Source organism: Trachypithecus francoisi, unplaced genomic scaffold (assembly GCF_009764315.1).
Source record: "Trachypithecus francoisi isolate TF-2019V2 unplaced genomic scaffold, Tfra_2.0 Lachesis_group11, whole genome shotgun sequence".
NCBI classification, from domain to species: domain Eukaryota; kingdom Metazoa; phylum Chordata; class Mammalia; order Primates; family Cercopithecidae; genus Trachypithecus; species Trachypithecus francoisi.
In genome coordinates this window covers 32,358,636-32,382,316 of record NW_022681456.1, presented here as the reverse complement: position 1 = coordinate 32,382,316, position 23,681 = coordinate 32,358,636, and the positions used below count along the sequence as shown (strand labels likewise).

The following is a 23,681-nucleotide window of genomic DNA, read 5'->3' as shown; positions in this document are numbered from 1 at the left end:
CAGAACCACTGCAGGCTTAAAACAATGAGTGTTTATATTGGTATTGAATCCATTAGACTGCATGGTATAGTGGAAAAAGGCAAGGTTAAAATATCAGTTATTCACTTTGTTGCGTGACCTTGGTCAGGTAACTTCTCGAGCCTCAGATTTCCCATTTGTAAAATGTAGATACCAATTCTCAGGCTCTTATGGTTGTGATGATACATTAATGGGATAATGATCAATATCTAGTGTAGTGCCTGACATTTAATAGATAGTGTCAACAATTTTTTTTTGGACTAAGAACAAATTGGATAATGTAATTTATTGACTGACAATTCATTTCTAAAGATGTGACTTCAGAATGTTCTATAAATGTTAACATTTTCAAATGCCTGGAGTATATTTTCTATCTTGCATACTAGCTATTTATTTACAAATCTCTCTTTCTCTCATTGACTTAGCCCTTGTGTGAGGAGAGCTCTTTTAGGCTAGACCCTTTATCTGTACTTTGAGGACCTTTAATTCCTAGAGGAAGAACATGGATTTTTCTCAGGCATTAAAGATTCCTTCCAAATTTCCATGTAACATAACCCATTTTCCTCATATCTATCTTCTCCTGGTAATATTCTTGAATTATTTTTTATTTTTAACATTTTTTTGCTATGATCTACATTCTTATATTTTAAAAAAACAATTTCAAGTACCTATGCCATTTATTTCCATGATATAATTTCTATTCTCATTTACGTCATTTTGTGCTTCCTTCAGAAAAGTTATATAAAAGCTAAAAGTGCTGTGCTGAGTCAGAATCCTGTTCTCCTCAGCCCAATAAGCCTCTGCAAAAAGGAAAAGAAGAAATGTTTCCAGGAGAGCAGTCTATTTCATATTTGCAGACTGAGAGTGCATGTGTCATCTGATGTTGACTTAAAATCTCTCCCCTTCCCTTCATCTGTCACCCACAAATCTGTTTGCATTCTTCTGGAGTCTTGATGGGTCTACAGATGGTTCAGTTTGTACCTCTGTGGAAATGGGGAACATGCACCAGTGGCACAGAGGATGGTGGAGTGGAAGAAAACCACTCCACCATGATGTGGATGATGCATATGGTTGATGCTGTGGTGTCTGTCTTACTTATGGAGATAGACCTCTGGGAGTAGAAGGCTCATACTTGCCTAGGCACCTGAGCATCAGAGTAGGGCATGCATTGCCCGGGGGCAGCTTGCCAGCCTATCTCCCAAGGGGCCACCCAGCATGATAGTCCTAACCTAGGTGAATCTCCTGAGACCAAGGCTTAGGCTCACAGCACTGTGGGCTTAGAAACAACATCTTGGGGACAGACTCATACCAAGCAATTCATGTGGAGGTAGATGTATGAAAGCCCAGGATTTCCATCTGTTAGCTCACACTGAGAACCCTGGCTGCCAGGTAGACAGGAACACTAGTGTGAAAACTCTCTTCCTGTACTGGAAGCCAAATCCCAATCCGTAGGTTATCTGGTGAGTACTGTTGGAATGAGGGCAGTTAAATGGATAAAGGAAAGTAAAATCATGTGTGTCAGGACTGTCTGGTGGTGCAACTAGAATTCTTGAGCTTAGCCTGTTTCTTAGATGAGCGCTGCCTATGTTTATTACACTGTTTGTTTTAATGATTTCCTGGCTGACCAAGCCCTAATCTGATTTGAGTCATCCTTCCTTAAGATTTGCTAGAGTTTACAAATTGGCCCAGGTCATATCCTCTTTTTCCCCTGGGAAAATTTAAGGTGACCTTTCTTACCTTTGACATGACCTATGACTGTCGATTTTGCAGTTTACCTCTTAGCAGAGTTGTTATTTTCCTTGTTTCTGGATTTTTAGTAGACTTCTTATTGTAGCTCTAAAATAATTTTTAATTCTCTTTTTTATTGGTATTTCTTAGCAAGAATTCTTCTGTAGTGAAGAACTTTCCCTCATCAACTAATAAAAAATGCCTAGTAAGGGAAAGGCAGGATAAATGCTTGCTTTATTCCCTTTATTAATTTTCTGAGTAATGAGTTGGTATCTTAGGAACCTCCAATGGTGATCAATGAGTGTTTTAAAAAAATACACATTGAACTCAGTATTTCTTTATATAGTTGATATGCATCAGTAGATGGAGTCCATATTAATGATGTAATCTATGTAAGCTGATGTAATCAATACTTTTGAGGAGATTGACATGATGTCTGGAATTTGCTTTAAATACTCCAGTATCTAAAAAGCAAACCAACAACAAAGGGAGTGGAATCGATGAAAAAGGATTAGAAAAGCCTTGATATTTGTTGACACTGGTTGATGAGGACATGGAGTTCATTATACTATTTGTTTTGCTTTTGGTATGTTTGAAATATTTCTGAATACAGTAGTTCTCAAGATGCATATAATTCTAAGGTTATCAAGAGTGTAAATGTGAGTTCAGCCAACGACTTGTGAATCTTGTGGAGAAAGTTCTTGATTTTTGTTGAAATTCCAGATACCCCAACAGTAGTTCTTAAGCCCTATTGCTTTGGCAACAGCATGCCAAATATGTGCATATATTCCCAGCATTTTGGAAAGAGCTTTTATAAGAATCTTCAGATTTGACTGATTGGATCCTGATTCATAACAGTCTCGTCTTGGCAACTAAGGATGTCTACTTTTGAGTGATGCATACCTTAAGAATTTGAAACATGATTGCTTCTGTTCTCTGGACTTCATACAAGAACGTAACAGCCTTTAGCCGTTCTGAAGTCTAATGGTGCCATTTCTCATTCCAGGTTTAAGTTTATCTATTCATGGGGCTGAAAAGCGTTTGCAAATCCATCAACGGCGAAGTGTGGCAAGCCACCCAGCGTCACGTCGTCGCCTGCCTGTGGTCAGGCATTCCTCACTCCCATCAGGCAGAAGGTCAATAAAAATGGAGGCGAGCTCTTCTGGAATCACTAATGGAAAAACCAAAGTCTTCCACCCAGGTGATGCATGGGGAAGTTCAACGGGGACCCATTTCAGCAGCAACCTGACCACAGCCTGCCTTATATTTTTATTATGTAATTATGCCATACTTTCAGCTAAGCTTGCTTTGTTAGGAGTCTTGTTTTATTTCCCCTTCTCTTCGCCTCGGTCAGTGGTAAATATCACCAAGACAAATAAGAGGGGAGAGAGCTTGATGGATCAGAGAAGGTTGAGGCTATGTGCACAGTGGTAGAATCTAAATGAAACTCAGAGTGCTTAAACTCTTTCTCAGTTCAGGAAAGCTCATTATATAATAAAACAAAATAGAGATTTGGCTATTTTCCTGATAATTTGTCCTAAGATTGCTCAGGAAAAAAATCAAGCCAAAAAACACCCACACTTTGAAACCTAGGTTATCTGTGTTGGCTTGTCCACATCCTCCTGAGATCATGAGAGAAGACTGGAGTCATTATATTGTTTTAAGTCTTCTGGGAAGCATCTGTGATCTCTTTAAAATATTAAAATGATTCTACATTAAAGGAAGTAAAAACATTTTATGTGCTCATTTGGGGGAAAAGCTCATTTGTGTATTCATTCATTGATTGAACAAATATTTATTGAGTGCCAGCTACATGCTAGGCATTGTTTTAGGTTCAAGGAAATATCAGTGACCAAGGCAATGTTCCTGCAAAGTGACTTTATAGAAACATCAATTGCGAGAGAATTCATAAGTCATTTAGAACAACTCTCACCCAATCCTGATTCCTCTCTGTAGTGTCCTACTGAAGCCAAGCCTCCATCTCTACTTGTGTCACCCCATCTTCTCGTGTCACCCTATCACATAGCAGCATGTTAGGAAACATGTAACCTTGTTTCCTAACCCACCAAGAAACACCAGGGCCGTTGGGCATGAATTACTGGAAGTCCCTTATCCTCTCTTCAAATGTATTGCTCTTTACACATCCTTCCCCACTTTCCTCCAGTTTTCAGAAGATGAGGGGCCTCCTACTGTCTTTGACCAAGCCTTCTCTTGTTTTTGTCTCTTTCACCCCTCCACGCTGCTAGCTGTTTACCCTCAGTCTGTGAAAAGGCTCAACCTTCTACCATTCTGATCATTTGACGCTGTATCCTTTTCCTTCTTCTGCCCCTTTGCCCTCCTCCCTTCCAAGCCAAACTTCTGAAATTATAGTTTACTTTTGATTGCTCTATTGTATCGAGAGCAACCAACACAATCTGGTTTCTAGCTTCTGCATTCCATCCTGGCTGCTTTTGAGGCCCTCAGTGACCTCCTTTTATCACAATGTAGTATATGCTTGCCAGACTTTCCTGAGGCACCAGACCAAGGTGGACAACCCACTTGTTCCCCAAACACTGTTCCCTTGGCTTCCATGACAATCTTAGGGTTCTCCTCTTATTTCTCTCACATGTAACCTTCCTGGTTTCTCCCACTCCAGCATCTCTCTCCTCCTCTTGTCTCCTTTCCCAGGATGTACCAAATCCAGAATGATTCATCTCTACTCCTGATCAGTTACTGTGCTTGTTCTGTTGATTACAGGGTCCAGTTCAAACCTCTTAGCATGTTAAAAACAAATGCCTTTTGTGATCTGGCCCCTACTGCTTTTCACCCTTCATTTTTTGCCCTCATCTTCCTTAAGCTTTATTACTATAGTATGTCAATCAGGGTTCATTCAGAAAAGCAAAACCAGTAGATGGTATGTACTAGAGATTAATTACAAAGAATTGGCTTTCATTGTGGGAGACGGCTAGGCAAGTCTGAATTCATGGGTCAGGCTATCTGCAAGGGCAGGCTGGAACTCTTGGGCACAGCTCTTAAAAGCTTCAGCTCTGCTTTTAAGGCTTTTCAACTGACCTGGATTATCAAGGAGAATCTCCTTTACATAAAGTCAACTGACTATGAACTTTAATTGCATCTACAAAACACCTTCACAGCAACACTAGATTAGTGTTCATTGAATAAGTGGAGACTGTAGCCTGGCCAAGTTGGGTCATCAAATAGACCATCACATCTGATTATATGAATGTGCTTTCACTTCTCTAAATATGTGATGCTGTTTCATGCCTCCCAACCTTTGCTCCTGCTGTTCTTTCTTCCCAGGATGCCCTGGTTTTGCCCTGTTATCTTTGAACATGTCAAAATTACTTGTCTATCTGTCCCCTGAAAGATCTGTAAGGGCAGGGATTCTGGATTATTTATCTTTGTACTCCCAAGAAATATTTGTAGGGTAGGGCTGAACAAAACCTTCATTAGCTGTGTTTTAGACTGCTACAATAGCTTCTGAATTTTTCTGCCTGCCTTTCTTTCAACAAGTACCTGATTTACATCAGTAAACAAAGCAGACAAAAGTCCCTGTCCTTGGGGAGTTCACATAGCAGCTGCAAGAGATAATAAATAAATATATTAAATCGACCAACTGTGTAGTCTATATTATAGTTATATATAAGCCATACATAATATATAGTGTTTAGGGAAAGGATAAGTATTATGGATAAAAGAAAAAGTAGGGGAAGAGGGTAGCATGTTGCAATATTAAACATGGTGATCAGGGTAGGCTGAGTCATGAAGATGTGTAATCACTGACTAGAAGTTTCTGAGACAACCATGTGGATGTCTAAGCAACTTCATTCCAGCAGAGGGACAGTTAGTGGACAGCTTGTAGGGTAAGGGTGAGTCTGGCGGTTTGAAGAACAGTATGGAGGCTCCTAAACTTGAAGTGGAGTGAGTGAGGTAGGGAATCATCTCAGTGAGGTCGTAGGGACTAGATCGGGCAGGACCTTATAGACCATTGTAGGGACTTTGAGCCCTATGTGAAAGGAAGCTCTTACAGGGTTTTGAGCAGAAGAATTCCATAATTTGATTTATATTTTAACAGGATGTAATATAGACTATGGGGAGAGTAGATTATAGGAGAGGATAAAAGGAGAAAGATCAGATAGGAGGCCTCCAGAATGATCCAGTGGAGAAATGATAGTAGCTCTGACTAGGAAAGGCAGAAGTGCTGGTGAGAATTTAGAGTCTGGATATATTTTAAAGCTGGATATATTTTAAATCCTGATGGATTGGATGTAGGGTAAGAGAGAAAGAAGAGCAAAGGATGACTGAAAAGTTTTTTTGGCCTGAGTAAAATCAGCTGAGATGGAGAAGGCTGCAAGAGAAGCAAATTTGGTGAGTTTGAGTGCAAAGGTGGGGCTGAGCTCAGAAGTTTGATATTGAGAGCTGGCAAGATATTGTGGGTGGTAGTTTGACCTCCCTGTCTGGAGTTTGAAAGATGATTGGTCTGTGAAAGAGATATAAAACTAATAGTTGTTGACATATAAGTGCTATTTAAAGACATGAGATTGAAAGAGATGACCAAGGGAAGAAGTATAAATGTAGAAGGGAGAGCATCAAGGGCTGAGATCTGGGACACTCCAATAATAAAGGGTCAAAGAGGACATGAACCACCAGTAAAGAAGGCCAAGAAAGAACCACCAGCAAAGATGGAGAAATCCCAGAAGTGCCACATCTCAGAAATTACAAAAGTTTATCAAGAAGAGAATAATGGTTTTCTAGGTTAAATGTTGTTGAAAGTCAAATAAGATGAGGACTGAGAATTAGTCATTGATTTTAGTAAAGTTGAGGTCAATGGTAATTTTGTTAAGAGCCGTTTTAATGGAGTGGTGGGGATGAAACCTTGATTGAAGTGGATTTAGGGGAGATGAGAGGATATAAATTAGATGCTCTGAATATAGGCAACTTTTTTGAGCAGTTTTGCTATGAAGTGTAGTGAAGAAATAGGGCAGCAGCTGGAGGAGAAGTAAGGTCAAGAGTTTCTTTTAAAAATAGCAGCTATCCAGCAGATAATTTATGGTGTTCGAGAGAGGGGAAAATTTGTGATGTGGGCATCAGTGAGAGGTTGAGAGCTATGCACAACAGGACCATGGATAGTTTATCTGTGATAACTGGTGGGAAGGAGGAGTATGTAGATATTGGCAGGTATGCTGAGGGTCTAATAAGTTCTTTTCCTATGTTGTCAGCTTTATCTTTAATGTGAGAAGCAAGGTCATCTCTGAGAATGAGCATGGAGCCACAGGGAGAAAGAGAGAGAGAAAGAAAGATATGGAGAGGGAAAATATGTTTGCCAACTTACATTAAAGAGGATTTGAGATTCATCGTCATGAAACTAAAGTAGGACTAGTTATCATCATTGTGTAGCTTTTAATTTTGTATAGCTGCATGAGTAAAGACATAGAGTTGGTGGTGAGTTGGATTTGAACAGGAGTGTGGAAAGGAAGTAGGAAAGAGAGAAAGGGAATTGAAGGTGCATGGAAGGGAGTGATGATAGTGATTCATTTTGTGATTTGGTAAAGAGAGTACAAGATATCAAGGGAATGAAGTACAATGAAAAGTTGGTAGGATCAATTGGTTGAAGTTTCCAGAGGGTTCAAAAAAGTGTGGGGATTAGGGTAATAGAAGGAGGATCTGGAAGGATAAGAGAGGTGATGAGAGAATGGAATGTGTGGCACTAACATGGTGGCACATATCTTAATAACATTTATTTAATTTTATTATAGTAATATCAACACAAAATGCTGTTACTGGTAATGACAAGGCTTAGGCCAAGGTACAAAATAAGGAACTATAAAGGGTAGAGGGCAAGATCACTGAATGAAAAAATTCCTAGGGACTGAGAGACCAGGATGTGAAAAGGATTGAGTTAAGAATTGAGTAGTTTTGGGAAGAATGATAGGCCAGTCGTTAACTTTATTGAGAAATAAGGGAATGTGATCTGGCAGGTAGCAGGAGAGTACAAAGATAAAGGGTAGAAGATGATGTAATATAACAACCTGAGATTCAAGGCTGAAGGTGTTTAGGCAAGAGGGAAGAAGAATGTCTGAAGGTGGATTTGAGACTCAAGAAATCCTTCAGATGCGTTGGTGCCAGGGCTATTGGAGAAAAACAGTTCTAAGTGAAAGAGCCACAGGGAAGCGTGACCTCTGGGAAGATCCAGGTTTTCCTTAGAGCAAGAAGGTGAATGGGGCAATCTGAGAAGAGATTGGTGATGTTCAGAGAATTCTGGAGAGTCCAGTGGAAGGTTTTAGATGTTGGACAATTGTTTTCAGTGGTTCTCTCTTATTTAATTTTCCAGACAACACCAAGGTTCTCCTTCAGAGAAGATAATTAGTATCAGTCCCCCTATTCTTAAAATTATTATGGGCTATCCGGAAGAAAATGCAGCCTTGTGAGCCCAGCTTTTCAAGCCCTCTCCAAGTTACCCTCTCCCTACTTTTCCAGGCTTATCTCACTTTACACTGTCATTATCCATATTATTCAGCTTCAGCCATCCACAGCCCTTTTACTATTTCTCAAGTAGGCTTTTACTCTTCCATTTCTTTGCCATTGCTCAAGCTCCTCTTTCATCTTGGAATATCCCTTCCCCTAATAAATGTCTGCTAACCCCTCTCATTCCTCAAAATGTAACTTAAATTCTGCTTCCTCCAAGAAGTTTTCTAGATCTTATAGTCAGAATTGTTCCCCTACTTCCCCACGCTTCCACAGAACTTAGAAGCCTTATCAGAGTCCATCTGTTTCTATGGTCTTATAGTTCTCCCAGAAGGCTGGAACTCTCCTCAATTCATCTTTGCATCTTCTGTCACTCCTAACATCATGCATTATCCCTAGTAGGTTCTTAATAAATGATTATATGTTGTTTGTCAAAATCTGTTCTATTCACCAGATACAGGTTAGCACTTTGAAGTTATATGGCATAAATCTTACTCTTCTTTCATATGACAATCCTTCAGTTATTTAAAAAACTCATCCCTAGCTATTTTCCAGGTGAAACATTTCCTAGTGTGTTCAATGCTTCTTTGAATGACATGACATTCAACTTCTTTACCATTGCACCTTCTCTGCTCTTAGAAATATTCTTGTTTCATTGCTATCTCTTTGAAATGCAGTGCCCAGAATTGAGTATTCGGTTAAAGTCAAATGCAGGCAGTGTAGATTCAGTCTTTCCTTTCCTTTAATTGATATCCTGTGTTGATATTACTATAATACAATTAAATAAATGTTATTAAGATATATCCTTATGGTGTTTTATCAACGTGGGCTAATTCAGCCCACATTGTGACTTAATATCTCAAGTATCTTCCCTCACCTTAAAAATACATCACTTGGACAGATATGGTGGCTCACACCTGTAATCCCAGCACTTGGGGAGGCCAAGGCAGGTGGATCACCTGAGGTCGGGAGTTCGAGACCAGCCTAACCAACATGGAGAAACCCTGTCTTTAATAAGAATACAAAAGTAGCTGAGCGTGGTGGTGCACGCCTGTAATCCCAGCTACTCGGGAGACTGAGGCAGGAGAATCGCTTGAACTCAGGAGGCGGAGGTTGTGGTGTGCCAAGATCGCGCCACTGCACTCCAGCCTGGGCAACAAGAGTGAAACTCCATCTCAAAAAACAAAAACAAAAACAAAACAAAAAAATCACTTTACTTATCTACCTATCATTTTATCATAGATCTTTAAACCCTACATATGTCGAGTATTGGTTGAAAATATAAATAAAGCCAATCCTCTAGCCTAGAATTATAATTAAGAAAAAATATATTAAGTTACAATTAGAAACTTGTTATTTAAAAAAGTATTTTTAAAACTTATATTATTCTGGCAAGGTAGCATATGATTTCAGTTCCATTCCGTTTATTTTTAGTGTACTTGCACAAATGCATCATAGTTCTCTGTTGGGAGATTATGGAAGTGCTCTCAAACTGAGTTTCTTATTTTCAGTGAGTCATAGATCTTAGAAGCAGCTTGGGCAATTTAGTCATATTGAGGCCTATTAAGTCATCCATCTATTTTTTACAAAGTTAATAATCCCTGTTCCCAAAGTGCTCTCTAAGGCCCACTCAGACTGGTTACTAAGTACAAAAAGAGAGAATTTGGGAGTCTTGTAGATTTTCTGTTCCATCTGCCTGAACAGTTTCAGTTTGTTTATCCCCCTTTGAGTTTACAAACATTTCTGAGTGCCTACTGTTTACTAACAAGCGTTTATTGGGAAGATGCCCTCCTTGGAGCATTTTGAAATGGTGCAGAACTCTATTAAATATGGGTCTTAAGACTCTCAGTCATGTCCAAGAGGCAATCGGTCAGGGTTATTTGTAACCAACAAGAGAAACTAATCATTTAATCCAAAGAAGGAATTTAAATTTGAAGAATGTGGATGGAAAACCTAAAGAGCCAGCCTTGGAAAAGGAATAGAGAAATCAAGAATAACTATTTGATTAGAATAGAATATCTTCCATTTGACGATCTGGAATGACTGAATTCTTACCAGTTTTTCTAGTTTTGCATCGTTTGGCTCATGTTTTGAAGATTTAGGAGGACAGTTCTATTGGCTATGCACCTTTCCCTTGGTTGGATAGACAGTCATGAGACAAATGATAGGACAGAAGACCTCTCCCTTCAGCCTTCATCGTGGGAGGGTAGGACCCCTTGATTTCTTTTGCCACCTTGACTACACACAGTGAGGGAGAGGGACTTCACCAAAAGGAAGTAGAGGTGATGTTAGGAAACAACTCTATGTGGAAGAATGCCTGCTACAGGGACATGTGCTTAAGCTGCTATGATAGAAGTCAAACTGTATTAAGGGCTAGAACAGAGAAATAAATAAGGTTATGGGAGCATAACCTTATTATGCTGAAGAGAATTTAGAAAGACTCATAAGACACATGGTCTACCAATTTGACTTTGAAGGTCAACTAGGATTGCAACAGGAGGAAGAGGCATGACCATTTAGATGCAGGAAAGAGCATAATGATAGGAACAGTGCATTATACTGATTCTGAAAGCAAGCTTTATCGTTAAGTGTTTAAAAGCTAGATATGTCACCTGATGGCTATTACAGCCTTGGACAAATTACTTAATTTCTCTGAATCTTAGTTTATACATCAGTAAAATGAAGAAATTAATACCTACCTTATAGTATAAGGGCTGCCGAATTAAATACAGTGTTCCCAATTAAATTTAAATTTCAGATAAACAAGTATTTTTGAAAGTATGTCCCAAATATTGCATACGACACATATAATAAAAAATTATATTGTTTGTTTGAAATTCAGATTTAGCAGGACATCATGTGTTTTAATGTATTTTATCTGGCAAACCTACGTAGCCTCATTATGACAATTAAATAATTTGTGTAGAATGTCCAGTTTGATTTTTGGCACATACTTGGTGTTCAGTAATAAATGGTTGATAAATAAAGAAATCATTTTTCTTGTCACCATCATGATAAGCAAAATTCATAACCCTGAAAGTACCTATACCCCTAGAATCCTTGTTACCTCAGTCACCACTTCATTTAGCAGTTTCCCAGTTAATTTGTGCTAGAATACCAAAAAGATGGTCTCCCATTATGCTGTAAAATTACAGAAGCCATTCATCTTCATCTCGTATTTGTATGGTTTCTCTTTCCTACTGATTGTTTCAATTCTTTCTCCTGTTTATCGATTTCATTTTGACCTTACCCTTTAGACACTCATAATTAATGAATATTATTTTCTGCTTCCTTTATGGACCAATAATGTAAGTGGTAATTAGTACTAGGTTTGGGACTATAATTTAAGAGTCAAGAGCAGAGTAAACAGAGGCACTGATTTTGGGTTTTTTTAGTTTGAAACTATAAAGCTTAGTGGATATAGATCAAATTATCCCAGCTAATGACTATGCAATATAAAATAGAATTGGAAGCTTTCTGAAATCTAAAATACTTCTTCTATTGCTTTTTCCTTATCTGTTAGGCCCATGATACAATCCTAGAGAAGTGTCATTAATCACAGAATATGTCCTTTAGTCTCATTTAGAATTTGTAAAATAATGTTTTGCCGATGTGTCATTCCCAAGTAATTTCTAATACAGTTTCTTTTATCTCACTTTTTAAAACCTATGGCCCTTTCCGCATTTATGCATGATTATTGTTACCTATGAATCTATCTAGTATTTAAATGTTAGGATACATTGATTTTTCCAGGAGAGAAACATTAGGATTTTGTTGTTTCCAGAAAGCTAGAATGATTAGTACTGTCTGTATACTTAGGCATTAAATTTGATAATAATAAAATTATAGCTACAATATATTAAGCTCACTACCATATTCCCAACCTCAAAAACTGTTAAACTATTTTTATTCATTATCTCGTTTAATATAATATTATATTATTATATATAATATTCTCATGCTATTTTCCTTATTTTATGGATGGGGAAACTGAGGCATGAAGAAGGGTAAGTACCTTGCTTAAGGTTATACAGCCAGTAAATGGTGAAGGCAAGATTCTAGCTCAAGTGTTCTTATTCTCTCATTTAATATGCTATTACTTTCTTCTTCAGACAACTTGGCAGAAACATTTCTGGTAAATTAGCATAAAAAAGCCTTAGAAAATTTAAATTAAAAACCCTGCAGTAGCTCAAACCTTAGCATAAGAAAACCATACTGAAGAAGGGACCAGTTAGGTTCTGTTGAATGCATGTGTAATCACCTTCACAGTTTATTATTTCTTTCAATGTAAGTGATGTTCCACTTTGTAGCTTCTCTGTTTGGTCTACTATGCTCTGGACTTTTGTTTTTTCATCCTCCCTCTTTTGTGATTCTGTTATAGTAAAATTCATTCCTATTTCCCTGAGTTTCAAAGATTACTTTCTGGAACCAATGTCAAGGCCTGGTCTCAAGTTAGGGAACAGACCATCTCCTGTTTCTCCCTTTAAAGAGTAGTACCAGAGGCTGTGGGAAGAGGGAGAGGAGAGGACCATTAAGGAGAGACTTTTAAAAGAAGAAGGACAGCCAAGAGAGACTTGTCCCTAGTTCTGCCAAGAGTCAAGATAAATTCATGCTTTAGGGAAACAAAAATAAGGAAAAGATAAATATATGGCCAATCTTTAGAATGATAACAATCATGATACTACAATCCTACATTTACTTGATAATTCTGTTGTTTCCAAAGGGCTTTCACAAATTTTTCTCCTGCACTTCATTTAATCCTCATAGCAGCCTGTGAGGTGGAATTACGCCTATTTTACTATGGCACGGCAAGTGAAGTTACTAACTCAAAAGTACAAAATTAGCAATTGACAGACCCCGACTAAAACCCAGGTATTTAATTTCTTATGGGGCTGGACGCAGTGGCTCATGCCTGTAATCCCAGCACTTTGGGAGGCTGAGGTGGGCAGATCACCTGAGGTCAGGAGTTTGAGACCAGCCTGGCCAACATGGTGAAACCCCGTGTTTACTAAAAATACATAAATTAACCAGACATTGTAGTGCAGGCTTGTAATCCCAGCTACTAGGGAGGCTGAGGCAGGAGAATCGCTTGAACCTGGGAGGTAGAGGTTGCAGTGAGCCGAGATTGCGCCACTGCACTCCAGCCCGGGTAACAGAGCAAGACTCTGTCAAAAAGAAAAAAGAAAAAAAAAATGCTGAGGCAGGAGAATTGCTTGAATCTGGGAGACAGAGGTGGCAGTGAGCTGAGATTGTGCCACTGCACTCCAGCCTGGGTGACAGAGCGAGACTCCATCTCAAAAAAAAAAAAAAAGTTATTCTGGGTGTTTTTTCCATGTTGTCAACTTTTTTTCTTGAAGATGAGTGTTAGCTGAGAGTGAAATTTTGGGGGCTTTCTATCCCCTTTTCTGAAAATAGACACTTTATTGAGAAGTGTGGCTGAAGTTTGCTTATAGGATCTAAGGAACCTGGCTGCTCTTTTGTACAGAACTGAATCATGGATGAGATAATCAGTCTTCCTATTTGTGAATGGATTTTAGGGGTGGCTGGAAGATAAAATTGTATGGAAAAAGTGGCAAGGGCTACTTTGGACTTCTGTTTTATTTCTCATTGCATTGAAGGTGAATGTGGTGGCTTTCAGAACAGTTAGTGCTGTGGTTTAGAAATAACACTCTAATTATCCTTCATTTGAATCTCTTCCTCTTTAAGTGGGTTTTTTTAGATGTGTGATGTGAGTTTAGTCAATAGGTGGGGGTGCTTAGGAAAATAAGCTATTTTGGTCTTTGGCAAATGTGGGCATTGGTATCTGTGTTCCTTGCTATCATTTGCTGAGTAACAAAATTATTTTTTTTCTAAAAATACATACCACATTCTTCTCTTATTTGCATTTGATTTTCATTTTACTGAGGGACATATACATACACATTTTGATCTATAGGATGCATTTAGAGGAAATTTTCTGAAAAATCATTTTACAACCTTTTGAGCACAGAAAGTGAATGAAGAAGAGCCATAAAAAGGCAGCCACAAAGAAAAGCAAATGATTAATTTCTGGAAAAGAGCATTGTGTTTTGTGGAATTTAAAACTGCTTCTTCTGCCTGAGGCTATTTCAAATAATTTTATATTTTAGAAACTTGCAGAGATTTAAGTACAGCAATGCGCCCCTTATCCATAACTTTGTTTTTCATCATTTCAGTTACAATAAGAATTCTGAGAGAAAGACAGAGAGAAATTATTCTATTTTACCATTATTGTTATAATTGTTCTATTTTGTTATTAGTTATTGTTGTCAATCTCTTATTGTTCCTAATTTAAAGATTAAATTTTATTATAGGTATGTATGTATAGGAAAAAAGCATATATATACACACACACACATATATATATCTATATATCTATATATCTATATACATATAAGATTCAGTACTATCGACAGTTTCAGATATCCACTGGGGGTCTTGGAATATATCCACTGAAGATAGGATGGGATGTTTTAACCATTTAGCTCAGGATCATACAACTATAACTAGTAGAGTTGAGATTTAAAACCTAAGCCCTTCCATGGTGGATAGTCAGTTAATAGTGGGCTTTTACTGGGGTTGATTGTCTGAGTTTGAGCTGACAGGCTGATGCACAAGAGGGGCGGAGTCCTAGCTTTTTTGAAGATTGTCGTTTTGCAAGGGCAATATTCCTTCTCATCTCAAGCCCTTTATGTGTGAAGACTTATCATTCAAGACAAAAGAGTTAACAACATTTAGAGAGTCTGAAAATTGCACCGTTTCTGTTCTATAACGCTGAGTTTGTCTCTTCTCATCTGCAAGAGTCCTTGTCGTCACAACAGACCTCAGCAACTAGGAAATTGGGAGATACCACACAATTCTGCCTATGTGATTCACCAATCCGTCCTGCTGTTTGAAGCCTTACAATTCTGACTTCCAGGCCGTCTTGGGAACTTTTAGTGAAGGGATGCATTATAACTCAGGAGATCATGATCCTACCAATCCTGGAAAACATGGAAGCAATTCTGCCGAAGGAAAGCCATTACTGGCCAAAGCAGTAGAATTATTATTTCCTTTTTAGACCTCGGAAATATCTGCCTACTGTTAGCCAAATGTGGTTCTCCCATCAGGACCCAGTAAAGAACTTGGCCATTAGGACTACTTAGCATTAATCATTTGAGGGAATAGCTTTAGCCTTATAGTGACTAATGTGAGTGAATCAATATGTTTAGTCCTGCTAATATGAGCCAAGCTTTCTTCTGTAAAAGAATGAACTTACAACATCATCAGATTTATAGTTTTACACAATACTAATAAAATGACATGTATATTTGTTACACTTATGAAGCATCTTCTATTGTGAATCTTTTTTAGTTTATGCCACACACAAAAAAAGGATTTTGGTAAGTAGTACAAATAATGTTAAAAAAAAAAAAATGGAACTTTTTTTTCAGAACCAGTAGCATTTCCTACATGTAAATCTATGGTTTCCAATTTCAGATTCTCCAGAAGAGCTGAACTCATTTCCTTACCCTCTTCTTCAAAGACTTATCTTGAACACTGGCTGATGCCAGCAAAGTCTGTAAGGACAGAATGGACCTCCCTCCCTTCTTTTTATTTTTATTTTTTTAAGAGACAAGGACTCTGTTACCCAGGCTGGAGTGCGGTGGCATGATCATATAGCTCACTTCAGCCTCAAACTCCTGGGCTCAAGTGATCCTCCCGCTTCAGTCTCCCAAGTAGACGGGATTACAGGTATGCACCAATATGCCCAGCTAATTTTATTTTATTTTTTTAGAGATGGAGGTCTTGCTATATTGCTCAGGTAGGTCTTGAACTTCTGGTCTCATGCAGTCCTCCTGGCTCAGCCTCCTGCAGCTCTGGGGTTACAGGTGTGAGCCACCATACCCAGCCCTTCCTCCTTTCTTGACACTATTCTCCATCTTAACATTGTCATAGGAATGCAGAATTCACCTATGGGGAGTTCAATACAAAACTCCCCGTTTAGAAAATGGGGTCTTTGCAGCCTCTTAAGTCCAAAAATATTACATGTGAGGATTTATTTTAGATATGTAGCTCAAGTTTTGAAATATCACTGCTACTTATTCTATAAAAAAATGCTGTGTTTGAGGATTTGTATTAAATACACCTCTCAGGACAGGAACTACCAATTTTTATTTGTAGAGTATAAATAGAATGTAGACAGAAGCTCAGCTCTAGCAACAGTTATTATGAAGTTATTATAGAAAATATCATTTATCCTCTTAAGTCTACTTTACACACTCCCTATCTTTTCTGTGACATGGGGAAGGTAAGAACTGATTTGTCAGACTTTCCTTTATTTTGGTTTCAATATGAAGTAACTATTCCAAGTCCCAAATTACAAGATTTTTAAAGTGGAATTGTTTTTATTTAGCCTAGTCCCCAAACCTGGAATAGTCCCTCATTTTGCAGAGAATGAATATCATATAAAATTTGTAGTGAAGCACCTTGATCTAACATGATGGGCCAAATTATTTGTGTATAATGTCTATAATTTATGCTAAAGCCTCCAAAAAATTTTAGTTTCCCATATTTTCAATGAGAAAGATAAGCCTTATTGAGTTTATTATTTAATGAGTGAAGGTCACATAAAAGTAGCATTCAAATCCAGGTCAGTTTAGTGCCAGTATCTCCTTTTTTGATCACTTATGTTAATTTACACATATGAGATATGTCTGTAATTGATTGAACAAGGAAAGGAATTTTAAGTGATTTATTTAAAGTAACTAAACTAAGGCAATCTAATGAAATTACTAAGAATAGTGATTTGGTGAGTGAGTGGAGGGCAAGTGGAGAGTGGCAGTAATGTAAGTTATATTGTCGTGTGTCACAGCAGAAAAACCATATATAGTATATAAAATTGGAAAATCGTGCAACAATGGGACACACACATAAAAGGATCCAACAGAGACTCTTAAAAGTCCTGTTTCCACTGAGGAAAAGAATAGGGATTGCAAAAAGGGTAGCTATTGATTTTTATTATAAGCCCTTTGGTACTTTGAGATTTTGTTTATTATTAGATAAAATTTAACAAGATTTTACTGTAAAGGCAAAAAGTTATGATCTATAATATGTCTTTCACAGTAATCTACTGATAACCTATTGAGATTCTTTACATTGTAGACTAAAAAAATTGGATCATCTTTTTAGTTTATATTCATTATTGTTATTCATAATGTGAAATTGCAGTGAAAGAGCATTAACTGAACAACTAATATGTTCAAGGCCTTGTTCTATGTTTTATAGGAGATAAAACGAGGATGCAGTTTGATCCCAGGCTTCAATGTGTTACTGTGTAGTTGAGGGTGCTAGCAATGAGGAAGAAATCTAGATATGGAAAAACTAGGAACTTACATTTTCTTTGTCTGCTTCATACTATGCTAGGTACTTTACCTCATTTTTCATAGAAAACATATACGGTGGAAAAGACAAAATATAAAGAGCTATGTGAGTTCAAAATGTAAAGAGCTATGTGACATATTTGCTAATCAAGAAACTTATGTTTGGAACTCATTTTTGTTGTTGTTGTTTCTCTTGTATAAAAGTGCTTTGGTGCCCTGGAGGTTGAGGGTGCAGTGAGCTGCAATTGAATCATTGAACTCCAGTCTGGGTGACAGAGTGTGACTGTCTAAAAATAAATAAATAAATAAATAAATAAAATAATGCCTAACTGTAAGCTAGGTACAGAATGAATTTTTAAAATATTGCTTGTCCAGCTAACAACTTTTTATTAAATGTAAGTGCTGTTACCAAGGTTACAGAATCACAATTAAGTATTGAGTATAATCACTTCTATCCGTAACATGTGGGGAAACTTAGAGATAAAATGGAGATCACATGGATTTTGCAGCTATTCTTGTTTTTTTTAATTGTTCAGTGTGTTTCCACATCTTTAGGGATCTTCTTAACTTCCCTCTTTAATTTATTTGTTTAGTTTCCTTAGGATTGTACTTAATTGCATGTTAATTCCTGATGCCCAGTGGGGCTGTATTTTAAAGAATCTTCAGTTTGAATCTATAGTATCTTTACCATCTTGCCTAGTTTCTCAAATATTTGTGTTCTGACCCAAAGTCCAAGATATCTGTGGCTATGGCAAAGAACTCAGATTCTTAGTTTTTTAGCAATCATAACAAAAAGCTGTATGAGTAACAATAAATAAATAAAATCAGAAGTACAAAGTAGACATAGTACATTTTTCTACACTGAAGTCATTTAGTCTCTTTCACTTGGATATTCTAAGTTAAAGGTGGAGATTGTTATCTTTGAAGATGCATTGATACACTGATCACTCTCCATTTAGGAAAGCTTACAAAAGTCCTTGTTTTACAGCTCCCTCTCCTTTGTGGTGTTAGACTTAATGAACAGCTTATTGTCAGAAGTTCCAGACCATTACATTATACTCTATGAAAGAGTATTCTGTATTTCTTCTAGAGCAGAGACAGAAAAATACCTTATATTTGGGGGATTCTATGTGTGATCATAATATTTAGCATGAAGAGAATGTTGCATTTTGAAGCTATTTGGTTTACACATTTTAAAAAATTACATGGCCAGGCGCAGTGGCTCATGCCTGTAATCCCAGCACTTTGGAAGGCCGAGGCAGGCAGATCACGAGGTCGGGAGATCGAGACCATCCTGGCTAACACGGTGAAACCCTGGCTCTACTAAAAATACAAAAAGTTAGCCGGGCGCGGTGGCGGGTGCCTGTAGTCCCAGCTACTCAGGAGGCTGAGGCAAGAGAATGGCGTGAACCCGGGAGGCGGAGCTTGCAGTGAGCCGAGATCACGCCACTGTACTCCAGCCTGGGTGACAGAGCAAGACTCCATCTCCAAAAAAAAAAAAAAAAAAAAAAAAATTAATTACAAAAATAAAAAATTACATGAATTTAGAAAATCTGTTATATTAAATTGAATATTTGCCATCTACAGTTTAATATCTGCAATCTTTGTTTTCAGTCTTAAATCTTGAACTCTAAATAATTATTAACCTCTGCTATCCCACTCTTGAATTTTTACAAGTCTTTAAAGTTATAAAATGTTTTATACTAAGGGCAGGTGCAATGGTTCACGACTGTAATCCCAGTAGGCTGAGGCAGGCGGATCACTTGTGGTTAAGAGTTTAAAATCAGCCCGGGAAACATGGAAAAACCCTGTCTATACAAAATACCAAAATTAGCCAGGCATGGTGGTATGCACCTGTAGCCCTTGGCTGCTTGGAGCTGAGGTGGGAAAATTGCTCGAGCCTAGGAGGTTGAGGTTGCAGTAAGCTGTGTTCACAACACTGCACTCCAGACTAGGTGACAAAGTGAGACTTTGTCTCAAAAAAAATTTGTATTCTCATTGTGAAAACCATAAAAAAGCTAAAGTATAAAACAAAATCTACCCATAATTTCACAGCTGAGAGATAACTTCTGTACCTATTTTGAGTATTTTCTTCCTGTTATATTTTTCTAGTCATATAAATGGGTATGTTTTTTAGTATGCAGTCATGCACTGCATGATGACTTTTTCATCAGTAATGGACCACATAAACCATGGTGGTCCCATTAAGATTATACTGGAGCTGAAAAATTCCTATCGCCTAGTGATGGCGCAGCTGTGCAATACGTTACTCACATGTTTGTGGTGATTCTGGTGTAAACAAACCTACTGTGCTGCCAGTTGTATAAAAATATAGCACATACAATTATTTACAGTATATAATACTTGACAGTAATAATAAACTACTATGTTACTGGCTTATATACTCTACTTTTTATTGTTATTTTAAAGTATACTCCTTTTACTGATTAAAAAAAAAGTTAACTGTAAGATAGCCTCAGGCAGGTCCTTTAGGAGGTATTCCAGAAGAGAGCATGTATATCACGGGAGGTGAGAGCTCCATTCATGTTATTGCCCCAAGACCTTCCAGTGGAACAAGTGATATTGATAATCCTGACCTTGTGTAGGCCTGGGCTAATGTGTGTGTTTATATCTTCATTTCTCACAAAAAGAGTTTTTAAAAAGTTTTTTAGTTTAAAACGTAGTAAAACATTTACAGAATAAGGATATAAAGAAAAAAATGTTTTTGGAGCTATAAAATGCATTTGTGTTTTAGGCTTAGTGTTATCACAAAAGAGTCAAAAGTTAAAAAAAATCTAAAAGGTTACAAAGTAAAAACTTACCGTAAGATTAATTTATTATTGAAGAAAGAAACATTTTAAAATAAATTTAATGTAGCATAAGTGTACAGTGTTTATAAAGTCTAGTAATGTGCAATAGTATTTTAGGCCTTCACATTCACTCACCACTCAATGACTCATTCAGAGCAACTTCCATTCCTGCAAGCTCCATTCATGGTAAGTGCCCTATACAGAGAGACCATTTTTTATCTTTCATACTCTATTTTTACTGTACCCTTTCTATGTTTAGATATTCAAATACCATTGTATTACAGTTACAGTAGGTAACTGTATTAGGTAACTGTATTCAGTACAGCAACATGCTGTACAGGTTTGTAGCTTAGGAGCAATAGGCTACACCATGTAATCTAAGTATGTGGTAGGCTATACCAACTAGGTTTGTATAAGTACACTCTACAATGTTTGCACAATGATGAAATCTCCTACCGATACATTTCTCAGAAAGTATCCTATTGTTAAGTGAGACATGACTGTACTTGGGACATGTCTCTGCCTATGTATGTATGTATGTATGTATGTATGTATGTATCTATCTATCTATCTATGTACCTACCTACCTACCTACCTATCTATGTATCTATCTAATCTATCTATATTTTTGTATTGGTTTTCCTCACTTTTTCATTATAAACAAGCATCTTCCCACATCATTAAATATTCTTTGAAGACAGAATTTAACGACCTATATGCCTCCTTTATGGTGCTTCTTTTGTGTCTTATACTTCTATACTGTCCTCTCACGTTTAAAAAGATTATCAGAGGTTTTTGGAATCTTTGTTATTGAAAATTCTAGTTATCTAGTAGTCATAGTTACTTCTACCTGAGTTTATGAGCCCCTATGACAAATAACAAAAAATAAATTGGGTTTCTATTTAGGAAGTCACTTTTTTTTTTTTAGCTTATGTGATGGGTTTTGTCTTGATCTGAAGTAATAGAACACAGGATCATTTTATTGGATTATGTTGGATTTATTTGACAAATCCAGTTCTCTTATCTCCAACAGCCTGTGTTTGTGACTGCTTGGATATGGGTGATTTTAAAGACTAGTGAAGAGCATGGATTGTGATTACATCTTTACACTTTAGTAGCTGTGTGACTTTGGGCAAATTACTCCATTGCATCTCACCTTCTTTTCAAGATTAAAGACTAAATGATATCATAAAGTACATAGCCCAGAGCCAGGGTGATATTGAATATTCTTGTTATTTTTCTTGTCATTGTTGTAATTATGAGGTCTTTGGCCATCAAATAGAACAAAGCTGACTAGCCTTAGTCGAGACTGAAAAGCATCAGAACTTTTCTTTACCCATTTGAAGTGACTGGTCATGGAAGAAAAAGGCAAATAACCCATTTTAATTCTGGACCAGCAGGAAGGCATGTTTGTCTGTCCTAAGCAACTCTCTCATAGGTAGCTTCAGACTTTGCAATGAGGCAGCTGCATTAGTGCATCTGAAAAGTTCACTGCTGTGACTGGAATGTTAAACAGCAGTTCCGGACAGTCACCAAAATGCATACTGGGGTCTCAAGGAACGGACTTATGACTTCATTTTCATTATTCTTGTTGTTCAATACGTAGTCTGTCTCTATATAAATGCAGTGTTGCTTATTATTATGGATGACAATAGTAATACCTGTGGCTGCTATTTATTGAGTGCTGACTACGTGACAACTAAGGTTTTTGTGCATTATCTCATTTAATACTCGTGGGTGCTCTGCGAGGCTGTTATCGTCATCCGTGTTTCATAAAGGAGGAAACTAAAATTTAGAGAGATTTAGCATTACCTAATAAGAATTTCAACGTTGGTCTCTCTGACTCCAGAATCTGAGCTTATAGCTTTGCTCTTAGCTCTACTGTTTTGGTTTTGTAATTACTGCATAGCCTCATTCATTCATTCAGCCTGAGAATCTACTTTGTTGAGAATATACTTTGTGCTAGGTCCTGTTCTAAGTGCTTGGGTTATAGCATGCAGACACAGTCTCTGCCCTCCCAAGGCTTATTTTCTGTTAAATATAATAGAATATTAAGTTACCTTTAGGTGTTTTACTCCTAGAATAAGCATTCGTGTGAGGCTGTGAGTTATCTTACTCTTGAGCTTTAGGAATGTAACTGAAACTTTGTATGAGGCTGAGTATACCTCCTAGGCTTAAGAGAGGATTATTTCTACAAAAAAACTGGAAGCTAGGGCATGTTCTGTTTTAGGCATCAGGCTGTTTATTTTAGCACTGGCTTTTTAGCCCTGGCTGACTCCTCAAATTGGAGACATTCTTACTGATTACTTTAAGAAGCTTTCAGAAGGTTTAGAAGGTTTATTGTTCATGATAAAGCTACCTTTTGGTACCTTGGTTTCTTTGACTTCCTTAAATGTTCTATAGGTGTATGGGGCAGCATAAAAACTTTCTTTCTTTAGGACATGCCAAAAATATATCAGAGAAACCTAGAACAAGAGGCTTAATTGCTTCATAGAATACATTTTCAAATTCGGATACAGTTGAAAAATAAATGATGAATCAGGGAGGTTTAATTTCCATCCTTAAGAATGAATTATTATAAGAAGATGATATCTTAAAGTGTTTGTGTTAATGTCACATTTAATCCATGTGGAAGCTGAAAATAATTTTAAATACCCTTAGGTAGAGGCTATGTTATATTTTTTTTACCTAGGGAATTATCAGTAAATACTATGAAGTATGTATCCTTGTAAAAAACTAGTTGCCTTGTTTTTGCATTGGAAATACAAGTGAACCTTTTTGGTCCCATACAATGCAAATGGCTTGTGTATGTTCCTTTTTTTTTTTTTTTAAGTCCTTTGTCTAAGAAGGAGGATCATTGGCAAACCAGCTAGCTGTTCACTTTGGATTTTGACATAGCTTCTCCTTGAGACCCTAATGACAGGCTCTCTGATAACCGGTGCAAACTCCATGAATATCTTTCATTTCTCTAGAAGGAGGTGTGGATTTGCAAGGCTACCAGCTGGATATGCAAATACTACCTGACGGGCCAAAGAGTGATGTGGACTTTTCAGAGATTCTTAATGCAATACAAGAAAGTAAGTTTCACTCAAATTTTAAATTCTCCATGAGAGAAGAAACTATTATAATACTTGGGAGGGGTAATAAACTAGAAACCTTAGATGCCAAGCTTTAAAAAATATTAACAAAATGATGTCTTGAAAGAGATACTGTGCAAAATGATTTTAAGACTAGAAGAGATAGTGAAAGTGAGATTTAATTTGTGAAATTAAATCACATAATA

At 37.2% G+C, this 23,681-nt stretch overlaps 1 protein-coding gene across 1 annotated transcript in view; it reads left to right on the top strand.

Moving 5' to 3' along the window:
- Nucleotides 1-2,758: 2,758 nt before the first annotated feature.
- Nucleotides 2,759-23,681, top strand: part of ANO4 (anoctamin 4) — a 237,195-nt gene continuing 216,272 nt past the window's right edge. The window contains exon 1 of the mRNA XM_033220911.1: nucleotides 2,759-2,947. Coding sequence (XP_033076802.1) covers nucleotides 2,893-2,947 — 55 coding nt within the window. The 5' untranslated portion in view covers nucleotides 2,759-2,892. The remainder of the gene's footprint in view (nucleotides 2,948-23,681) is intronic.